We start from the raw sequence: 12102 nt of genomic DNA, 5'->3' as shown, positions 1-12102 counted from the left end.
CTCATGAGAATCAGAAGTCTACCGATAGACATGTTTTGAGTCTTTTTTCACAGCACACAGACATGCATAACACTCCTCACATGCTCTTGAGTGGAGGCGCACAGACATGCACGACACTTGTCAGAAGATCTTGATTCATTAAGACGAGCCTCAAATTCCACCTGTCTCCTCATCAAGACAGGTGTGAAAATCACCAGTCTTGATGACTATAGACTGCTGCACTCACAACTATTTCAAGACGTTTGATATTATTGGGACATTTATTTGTTCATATGGAACAAATTTATCACCATTTATTATTAACGTTTAATGTTTTAAAAATAATATATTTTTTTTTGTTTCAGCCGTTGTGTATGCCATGTTACAAATCCTCTTTGTCGAGATCAACCATACAGCATTGTCCACAAATACATGAGTATCAGATCCAACCGAGCTGTACCTTCTGACATCTTCCAAGTTCAGGCTACATTGATTTACACTAATACAATTAACACCTTCAGGATTAAATCTGGAAATGAAAATGGAGACTTCTACTTACGGGTGAGTTGATTAAATCAAATGTTTTTGTTGGTTGTATTTAATTGAAGATTTCTTAATTCCTATTAAGTTTCTAAAGATTAAAGCACTAAAGATTGCTATTATTCTGAAGAGAGTCCTTCACACGTATTAAAGAAATAACTCTGTAGATCCTTTGCTAATGCAGATGGCAATAGAGCAGAACAGCATGGTCATTTTCCATACAACACATAGGGGTAATGCTTTGTCTTGGTCACCTCTGGTGGCTCTTTTTACCTAAACCGAACAGATCAAGGAAGCATATTGCCATAAAATACACATTGCTTTATTGAAGTTCATACAAAAGACACAGACAATTATAAAAAGAGATGGATATTCAAATAGATACCACACATACATATGCCTACATGTAGTGCCTAAAAGTACATAAGGGGATACAGTCATGTGTGCTCAACACATTTGAAAAGTCATAGTGTAATACAACTTGTGTGAAATATAGGGGGCACCAAACATGTGACCTGTACGAAATCTACACTGCAGAAAATACCACCAAATTGTATATCACCAGCATAAAGATGAGAAAACTATCTGCAAGTTGTATGTGCCTATTACTGGATTCTATCTGTGCAAATAAATTAGGATTACAGGCAGAGAGCTTATAATGCAGTACTTGGCAACAGTGCCATGCCAATTTAATCAAATGACACCGGAGGTATATGACAGTGTGTAATAGGGATTAAATATAGAATCATAGAATCATAGAATCATAGAATCGTAGAGTTGGAAGGGACCTCCTGGGCCATCTGGTCCAACCCCCTGCTCAAAGCAGGATTCGCTAAATCATCCCAGTCAGATGTCTGTCCAGCCTCTGTTTGAAGACTTCCATTGAAGGAGAACTCACCACTTCTCGTGGCAGCCTGTTCCACTCATTGATCACTCTAACTGTCAAAAAGTTTTTTCTAATATCTAATCTGTGTCTCTTCCCATTCAGTTTCATCCCATTGCTTCTAGTCTTTCCTTGTGCAAATGAGAATAAAGTTGATCCTTCTACAATGTGACAGCCCTTTAGATATTTGTAGACAGCTATTAAGTCTCCTCTCAGTCTTCTCTTTTGCAAACTAAACAATCCCAAATCCTGCAACCTTTCCTCATAAGACAGGGTTTGCAGATCGGTCACCATTCTGGTCGCTCTTTTCTGAACTTGCTCCAGTTTGTTGATGTCTTTTTTAAAATGTGGTGCCCAAAACTGGACACAATATTCCAGATGAGGTCTGACCAAAGAGGAGTAGAGGGAAATAATGACTTCACGTGATCTAGACTGTATGCTTCTGTTAATACATCCTAGAATTGCATTTGCCTTTTTTGCTGCTGCATCACACTGTTGACTCATATTCAGTCTGTGATCTATTAGTATACCCAAGTCTTTTTCACATGTGCTGTCACTTAGCCCTATTCCTCCCATTCTATATATGCTTTTTTCATTTTTATTGCCCAGATGTAGTACTTTGCATTTCTCCCTGTTAAAAACCATTCTGTTAGTTGCTGCCCACTTCTCCAGTTTATTTAAATCTTTTTGAATCCTCTCTCTCTCTTCTCTAGTATTAGCTATCCCTCCTAGCTTTGTGTCATCAGCAAATTTAATCAGTTTACCCTCAATTCCTTCATCTAAATCGTTGATAAAGATGTTGAACAATACAGGGCCCAGGACAGAGCCCTGTGGTACCCCACTTGAGACATTCTTCCAACTGGATGTGCAGCCATTTACGACCACTCTTTGGGTCCGATCACTAAGCCAGTTATGAATCCACCTAACAGTTGCCTTGTCCATTCCATACTTAGTCATTTTTTCAATAAGGATTGTATGAGAGACTTTGTCAAATGCTTTGCTGAAGTCAAGATATACTATATCTACAGCATTTCCTTGATCCACCCAATCAGTGATACCGTCATAGAAGGAAATTAAGTTAGTCTGACATGACTTATTAGTTAGAAACCCATGCTGACTCTGTTTAATCACTTCATTCTTATCCAGGTATTGACATACATGTTGTTTAATAATTTGTTCAAAGATCTTTCCTGGTATAGAAGTCAGACTCACCGGCCTATAGTTGCCTGGGTCCACCTTCTTCCCCTTTTTGAAGATAGGAACAACAATAACTAGTGCCAAGACAATGAGCATTAAAATACCAGCATAAGTGCTCACATGACATTAATCCCCCTATCCCAAATGTGTTGCAACAACCCCTAAGAAGTAGGGTGGCAAGCATATGACCTGTAATATCGCAGTCTCCTGGTACCGTATATACTCGAATATAAGCCGAGATTTTCAGCCCAATTTTTTGGGCTGAAAGTCTCCCTCTCGGCTTATATTCGAGTCATATACACCGGGGGGTCGGAGGGGGAGGGGGGGCGAGGGTGTCAGGTCATACTTACCCGTCCTGACGCTGTCTCTTGAGCCCCCAGCTTCTCCCCGTGCTCTCTCTTCCTGCCTTCAGCGGTCACGTGGTGCCGCTCATTAAAACTCATGAATATGCGCATATTCATGAGTTTTAATGAGCGGTATCATGTGACCGCTGAACGCAGGAAGAGAGAACGCGGAGAAGCTGGGGGCTCAAGAGACAGCGTCAGGACGGGTAAGTATGGCGATACTCACCTGTCCTGCGTCCATGGCTGCTTGCTGCTGTCTGCCATCGGTCAGTGACTTCAGACAGCAGAGGGCGCGGTAACGTGGTTAGTGTGCGCCGCGCCCCCTGCAGTCTGAACGTCACTGACTGATGACGTGGTAGATAGCGGTGAGCAGCCATGGATGCAGGACAGGTGAGAATCTGACACCCAGCGACGGAGAGGTGAGTATGTCTTTTTTTATTTTTACATGCAGCAGCGGCAGCACATGGGGGAATAATCTATGGAGCTTCTTATGGGGGCAGCATATGGGGGCATAATCTAAGGAGCTCCTTATGGGGGCAGCATATGGGGGAATAATCTAAGGAGCTTCTTATGGGGGCAGCATAAGGGGGAATAAGCTATGGAGCTTCTTATGGGGGCAGTATATGGGGGAACAATCTATGGAGCTTCTTATGGGGGCAGCATATGGGGGAATAATCTATGGAGCATTTCCCACCCTAGGCTTATACTCGAGTCAATACGTTTTCCCAGTTTTTTGTGGCAAAATTAGGGGGGTTGGCTTATACTCGGGTCGGCTTATACTCGAGTATATACGGTATATGGTATTTTAATGCTCATTGTGTTGGCACTAGTTATATTTAATCCCTGTTACATACTGTCATATACCTCCGGTGTCATTTGATTAAATTGGCATGGCACTGTTGCCAAGTACTGCATTATAAGCTCTCTGCCTGTAATCCTAATTTATTTGCACAGATAGAATCCAGTATTAGGCACATACAACTTGCGGAGAGTTTTCTCATCTTTATGCTGGTGATATACAATTTGATGGTATTTTCTGCAGTGTAGATTTCGTACAGGTCACATGTTTGGTGCCCCCTATATTTCACACAAGTTGCATTATACTATACTTTTCAAATGTGTTGAACACACGACTGTATCCCCTTATGTACTTTTAGGCACTGCATGTAGGCATATGTACGTGTGGTATCTATTTGAATATCCATCTCTTTTTATAATTGTCTGTGTCTTTTGTATGAACTTCAATAAAGAAATGTGTATTTTATGGCAATATGCTTCCTTGATCTGTTTGGTATACATATTTCTAGGGAAGTGCCATTTTCTTTAGGCCTAATTTGTGGAATTATCTTTTTACCTAAAGTTTATACCTAGAGTCAGTTATACTGTATCTCAAGAATTGACCTCCGCTGCCTCCCGTAAGAATGTGGCATCTAAGATAAGTTTAGGAAATATCAAAGATGATGTATGTAACTCGTACAAAAAAAAACGTTTTGCCCTGGTGGAAAAAAGTTAATGACACTTCATCAGGACAGTGCAGAAGTCCCATTAGGACAACCCATATTATAAAAAAAAGCTGATTCGGTAATCAGCTGCTCTTTATTAGGCCTGCTTCTAAAACCACAGATAGACAGCTGATATTGTACAGTGTCCTCTCTTGTTAGATATAAACTGAAAATACCCCTGATGGAGCATGGAAAAGAAAGCTTCTTTTCTGATGGAGGTAGCTGATGGACTGGTCAGATGCTGCTCCATCAGAAGTTATTTTATATCTAATGTAGCAAGCGAGGACTATGTAATAAATAGAGGACACTGTGACTGACAAAAATAACAAGAATACGCTTTGTAAGAGAGGGTGCTATACATAACAAGAGATGATAATATGTAATAATGGGAAGGCGCTGTACATAACAACAAAGGATACTATATAATATGGGGTAGTGTTGTAGATAATTAGAGAGGATGCAATATAAGAAGTAATAATTAAGGACTGGGCATTACATAATAGAGTACACTATACATTAAGGGACAGCGCTATACATTATATAAGAAGGCTACATTCCTGTATCTGTGTGAAGTGTCAGTGTGCTTTTTTCTCAGACAGCACATAGACCAATTGAGTATGTCCTCAAAATTGGTTCAGAACAGGACATGCTCTGAATCTCGCAGATCTGTCCCAGATCTGTGATTTTCATGGATGTGTGAATTAATCTATGAAACTCTTGAGTCCGTTTGCCACCCAGTAAAAGAAATCTGGCAACACATGGACGGATCACAATACTCTTAGAATGTAGTACAGATTTACACCAAGTCATACAGTACAGATATAGAATAAATACTTACATCCAGTGACTGCTGATGTCTCGTCTTATTAGAGCCATTTTCTGTTACATCTTCTCCATCTGGTCAGACCTTCATGTCGACATCTTGCAGCTTCATCTTGTCTTGTCACACTCATCACTGCACCCCTAAATATAACAAGGTCACATATATTGCATGTATACATTTGTCTCCTGAATAAAAAATCCCCCACAGTGCACCCCTGAATACAAATATGTACCACACCATTAATATACACATGGCTTTAGTCCCTGTCTTATCCCCTCCCATTCATTATATGTCCTTAATTATAATAGAATGAATGGTGGGGTATGAAAAGACTTTATCAGGGACTTGTAATTAATTGGTGGTGGAGGAGGGTGCTATCAGGTATTTACTCCCTGATAGCATCTTCTCCCACCCCACAATTCAATATGATGCTATCTGGGACTCATCATCCTTTCCCACCACCCAATTCATTTTAAAACCATATTAAATGTCCTCCTTCCCTTCCACTTGTTTATTAAGAGTCTTTGAAGTCCCTCTAACACCCCTTACTCCCATCACATCCCCCTCCTTATTGTCCTCTCCCAATATACTAAAAAAAAACAGCAACAGCACACAGTCACCTCTCCATACATTCCCATGTGGCATCATTGCTTTCCTATTCTTGCTGGGAACTCTCTCAATGACACAGGGGCTGGCTGCATGCTAACGTCATCAAGCCACGAGCCTGTGTCACATAGAGCTAGGCCGGAAGCTGAGAACGTATTCTTGCGGCCCCGCTGCCATTTTCTACTGTAGGCAGCAGAGCTGCATGATTGCTCCCAGCCCAAAACGGTGCCTTTGATGATGGGAATCTGGCCAAGGGCCCCTCGGAGTCTCGGGCCAGTTTGCCTTCATTATTGATTGCCCTGCAACGACCTCCTGCCATTGCTGGGCCCTGATGTAGCTGCATCGGCTATATGTCCAGCCTTGTGACAAATCCAAAAGGTGTCCAAAAGACCTCATTGACCTGTATGTGGTTGTTCGGGATTTACTAGAGAGTTCCAGGTTTTGATGTCAAGAATCTTATCCTTATAATAGGGACTTGTGAAAAGGTCAAAAGGGATCAGTTTTTACTTTTATTTTGTTCCCGCAGCTCCCCTGAGTATTCCATTTTTTTTCTTTTTTTAAATCCACCATAGGTTTCCACACATATCAGGCTTTAAATTTACTACAAATTTTGATGGTTTTTACAAGTGGGTATGGCTCACATGGTAACTAGGCAGATCAGTCTAGACACATACCATAGAGATTTTCTTGACCCATAACCCCCTTGGTAAAAAGAATGAAAATAAGAATTAAATAAAAAGACTCATAAAAACTGTCTTGGTTTGACTTGGTGGCACGTCTACTTTAACTATAAGCGAAATAAAAACAAATGATACTAGAGGGGTTTCCCAAGTGGAGTCTTGATGACAAACCCTCTTTAAACTAATATTCTAAGTACACTATGAAAATATGAAAATACATTAAAATTGTTAAAATTTGAATAAAGTTGTATAAAAATACATTATTCTGACGTCATTAATGATTCTCATTTACTTTCCAGCATACAAGCGGAGTGAGTGCAATGCTTGTTCTGATCAGACCACTAACTGGACCAAGAGAATACATTGTTGACTTGGAAATGGTGACTGTGAATAGCTTAATGAACTACCGGTCAAGTTCCATTTTACGGCTTACTATAATAGTTGGCCCATACCCATTCTAGTAGCTTTACCATAACACTGGAAGCAGTAACATATTCCACTCTGCATACATTACCTTTTGTTTATAGATATTTCTTCTTTTAATCACATTGTATACATAGACCACTCACATCTTTTTGTAATTACATTCTGAATTCAATTTTTTTTGTCAGATTTTATTCATAGCTTACAGTTAGTGGTTTAAGACATTTTCTGGTCAGAAACAAGAATTACTTAGGCTCATAGCTCTGGACAAGTCTACTTTAATGAATATTAGGATTTCCTCTTTCATCACAAGTCTGGAAAATTTTGGAACTCTACATTGTGGCTTCACACTGTTATTCCTATTGGAAATGTATGAACAGATTGAAATATAGTTTTCTGGGAAAGGATTTGGGAAAACTGTTTTATTCATTTAACAACTATCCCTCTTCAGTCTCTATTTATAAGTTCAGTGGGCGGTCCCAATCAGAGATTGGCAGCTGTATATCTGCATAAAGACATAGCAGTCAATCACCGATAGGACCAACCCCCTTGAGGTTTTTAACACTAAAATCTGCAAAAAAAATTTGCTGTCACCATGAAAATATCTCCACCATTAAAATAAGTGAAAAGTAACTTATTTCTGGCAGAAAATATAAGTACAAGCTGAAATGATTGACATCCACGAGCCATTATGCAGCAGCTCAAACTGCAAACCTACGGCTAAAAACTAAAGGCTAGCCCTAAAATACATGTCAGATTAAAATCCATCTCATATGTATAGCTTAACAATGGGGATAATCTGTGATGCCAATCCACTGGTCAGTCTGGAATATAAATTTGAGTTTCAACTTTACGGCTCATGCATATGACCAATTTTCTCATACGGTTTTCATGGATAGCATTCGTAGCTATAATATTCCCTGGGTCTGTGCACTCACCAAATGGTCAGCAGATAAAAACAAAGACATATCCAATTTTGATCTGAGGGATTTGATCAAAATCGGAAATGCAAGCCTATGGGTCCATGAAAAAAAGTGGACCACACTCGGGTCACATCCGAGTGTGGTACTTTTTCACAGACTGATAGAAAGGGCAAGGTGAAAAAACTGATTCCACTCTGACCAAATTCTGATCAGAATAAGGCCTCTTTCACACATCCGGTTTTCAGCATCAGGCGCGATGCGGCGAAAAGTGTAAAAACCGGATCCGGCGCCGGTTGCCACCGGATCCGGTTTTTCCCCCATTCAGTTTCATTATTGCCGCATCGCGCCGGATGCCTATGCGGCGTATCCGGTTTTTGCCTGATCCGGCAAAAACAGCCTGTCCGGCGTCTGGAAAAAACGTTCCATGTAACGTTTTTTTGCAGTGCCGGACTGGCTTTTTCCACAGCGCATGCCCGGACTCTGTGAATGTTAACCCCACAAGTGCCCGGCGAGAGAGAGAGAGATCTCTCTCTGTCACCCGGACACTTGTGAGAGATCTCTCTCGCCGGGCACTTGTGGGGTTAACACTCACAGTGTCTGGGTGAGAGAGAGAGATCTCTCTGTGGGGTTAACCCCACAAGTGCCCGGCAAGAGAGAGAGATTCTCTTGCCTGGACACTAAGTGTTAACCCCCATGTCTCTCTCTCTCCACCCCCCTCCCCTCCCCTCCCCTCCCCTCCCCTCTCCTCCCCTCCCCTCTCCTATCCTCTCCTCCCCTCACCTCCCTTTCAGCAGCTGTCTCATTGGCTGCCTCTGTCCACCTCGTCCTGCGGCTCCTTTAATAATGTCCGAGCCGTATCGTCTCGCCGCACACACATCCGGTGTCACGGCTGCAGGCCGGATCCGGCGGCCCGGCTTTTCGCCGCACGCCGCTGGACCCCACACACCGGATGTGTGAAAGTAGCCTAATCGGTTAGTTTTTAAAGTCTGTGAAAAAATCAGTCATGTAAACCAACTCTTGAAGTGTAAATCATTTTCAGGTAGCTTTTAAGAATAAGCTTTACACTATTTCTGGCCATTATATGACTTGTATTTTGCAGTTTTTTTGTGTGTGCTGCCTTTTCCTCCCTCGAGTTTCTCTACCCTGTCCTCTCCATATATTTTCAGGCAGAAGGTGTAATTTGGTCATCAACTGAAGAGAGATTTGTAGACAGATTTAGATAGTTTTTGAGAATGAATGACTGATCAGTGCTGGGAAATAAGAAGCGACCTTTAAATGAGGAAACAGGGATTTTTGTGTACTCACCGTAAAAATCCTTTTCTCTGAGCCACTCATTGGGGGAGGTCCTGTGTCCCCCAATGAGGCAAAGGAGACAGAAGCATTTTTCTCTAAAGATATAAAACAAAGTTTCTCACCTTTATTTTTACTATCAAGAAAAAAAAATCTGTAGTTACCACCATTTCAATTTTTGCTGTGGACTCTACAAAATCCACAGCAGATTTGCCTATGACAAACTTATCGGGTAATCAGCATGGTCTCGTGGTAATACTTAATCGTCAATATAATCATACATTTCCAGAAGGAGTAAAAAAAGAACAGTGAGCTCTAATAAAAGATGCTCCAGAATTGTTATTTGCTACAACAGACATAATAGGAAAGCTAAGAGCCTTCAATAAATTCTTTACTTTGGATACGTTCACATGGAGCATTTTTACAGTGGAATATTCTATCGGCAGAAATCTGTGGCCATCAGAATTGCAACACAGATCTGGGAGGATTTCACATGGATATTTGCAGAACACGTGCTGAAAGCAATAGTAAAAAAAACCTCCATGTGAACGAACCCATAGAGTTCAACTTGCTGCAATTAAATGGCTCTTTCCAGTGTAAGTGATAATACAATAAACATTTCCTTCTATTATCCACATAAGCAAGATCTAAGAACTATAGCAATTATATTTTGTTCATACCATGTAAATATATTTCTAGTAGATACATGTTAAATTTATTTTTTTCTTGAATTGTGCTCCTGTCTGCATAGTATTTACCTTTTTGTCTTGTTTACCATATTATAGAAAAGTTTTAATGACTTTCAATAGCAAAGTGCCTTTTCTTATTATAGACATAAATCAATGTATCCTTACCCTGAGGCATGAGGTTTATTTTATGTGTTATATCCTTTCAAAGATATTTGACTTAATTAAAATTAATTTATAGAAAAATGCAATTTCCTTCTTATACATACAATATGGGGAGGCTATAAAAAAAACCTTCCTAAATGCTGATTTAAAGGGGTTTGAGTATAAAATGCATCCAATCTGTGGACTCTGAGCATCAGAATGAAGGGATACAAGTGTCTCAATAAATGTGCTTGTGCTTGGTACTGCTGTTGCGTAACCCCCCTCATGGAAGATCCATCAGTTTAGAAAAACTTTATATTTGGCGTTTTGTTGAAAAAATATTTTTCTTGGGAGTGAATTTATCTTGATGACTTTTAGGTTCGGCCATCTATGTGTGTCTAGTGGGGTTCTGATCCTTGCCATTCTAGACCGGACAACCCCTTTAAGTCAGTAGAGTTCAAATTAGGATGGTCTACGATACCAGTCATGGCTCCATGTACATTAACAAAAGCAGCCTCTCTGTTCTGCAGATAGGAATCTCAAGGATCAGAACCCCACTAGACACACAACGATGGCCAAACGTATAAAGGGCATGTCACACTAAGAGATATCGCTAGCAATATCGCTATAACTAGTGACGTTATAGCGATATTGCTAGCGTTATCGCTATGTGTGATACTTACCTACGACCGGCTCCCCCGCTGGTTATCGCTGATCGCGCGAGAACGTTCAGGACTGTTTCTCGTCGGCCACTTCCTGCAGCGCTTCCTGCTGTGAGGACGAGCGACGCGTGGAGCCGGGCGGGAGGACGCAGGATCGCCTGGTGTGACAGGTAAGTAGCGACCCCCGTCCCCAGCGATGTCGCTGGTGAGATCTGCCTGTGTGGCAGCTCACTAGCGACCACTTAGCGATGTACCAGCGATCCTGACCGCGTCATATCGCTGGTCGGGATCGCTGGTACATCGCTAAGTGTGACAGTACCTTAAGTCATGAAGATAAAGTCACTCTCCGGAAAAAATATTTTTTAGACAAAATGCCAAATATATAGTAGAGTTTTTCTAAACTGATGGATCGTGCTTTAGGGGGGTTGGCCAATGGTACCAAATTATCATCTATCCACAGAATAGGTGATAAATAGTTAATTACTGGGGAATTCCACTGCTGGGATCCCCATTGATCCTAAAAATAAATTCTGGCCTCCCCATTTGATTATTGTGATGAGCATCCATGCATGCCACCACTCTATTCATGGACATCAATTCATATATGGAACTTACTAATGTAGAAGGACACTGTACTTGGCTGTCTGTCTATCCCATAGAGTGGTGGTGTGCTTACACCATTCAAACAAGGGAATCCAAAGGATATTTGCATTAATGGTGCCTATCAGTTGTCCATAAGACATAGAAATTAGTTGATCAGATTGCCATGAACTAACAAATATATTACCTTCTTACACAAGGGCTACATCCTTTATGATTGTGTTTAGGAACACCAAATGCTGAGCTACTTCATATTATTAAAATTATAAATAGAAATGATATTAAAATAATGGGTAGTATAAATAAAAATGATGTGCACAAGTATAGTCGCAAAAACACTAGACACAATCAATAAATTTAGTTAAATATGGCAGCACTGCATTGTAAACTGAAATACAATTCTAAACGTAACAATTTCCTATATGAAATCTTAGAATTGTACATGACCAATACACGTGAACAGAAATATTTGTATTATATCTCTTGTGATTTTTATGATTTCATATTTCATTATCTTTGTCATGTATTATTAGGCATTTTACATATTTTAGTTCTTTAATGTACAAAGTTTTATTAAAATAAATGTAAACTAAAAAAATCATTATTTTTAAATTTGTTTTATTTTAACATGAGAGGTGTGAGTGTCCTTCAATGGAAGTCTTCAAACAGAGGCTGGACAGACATCTGTCTGAGATGGTTTAGTGAATCCAGCATTGAGCAGGGGGCTGGACACAATGACCCTGGAGGTCCCTTCCAACTCCAACATTCTATCATTTTAACATGTTCCAAATAGAAAATGCAATGAGGTGGATCAAGATAT

At 40.4% G+C, this 12102-nt stretch overlaps 1 protein-coding gene across 1 annotated transcript in view; it reads left to right on the top strand.

Annotated features, from left to right (window-relative positions):
* Positions 1 to 11883, top strand: part of EFEMP1 (EGF containing fibulin extracellular matrix protein 1) — a 151630-nt gene extending 139747 nt beyond the window's left edge. Inside the window, exons 10-11 of the mRNA XM_073576655.1 lie at positions 345 to 540; positions 6854 to 11883. Coding sequence (XP_073432756.1) covers positions 345 to 540; positions 6854 to 7015 — 358 coding nt within the window. The 3' untranslated portion in view covers positions 7016 to 11883. The remainder of the gene's footprint in view (positions 1 to 344; positions 541 to 6853) is intronic.
* Positions 11884 to 12102: the final 219 nt, after the last annotated feature.

This window comes from Dendrobates tinctorius, unplaced genomic scaffold (genome assembly GCF_039654945.1).
Source record: "Dendrobates tinctorius isolate UK_male_01 unplaced genomic scaffold, ASM3965494v1 ptg000050l, whole genome shotgun sequence".
Lineage (NCBI taxonomy): Eukaryota > Metazoa > Chordata > Amphibia > Anura > Dendrobatidae > Dendrobates > Dendrobates tinctorius.
This window is presented reverse-complemented; position numbering and strand designations above follow the sequence as displayed.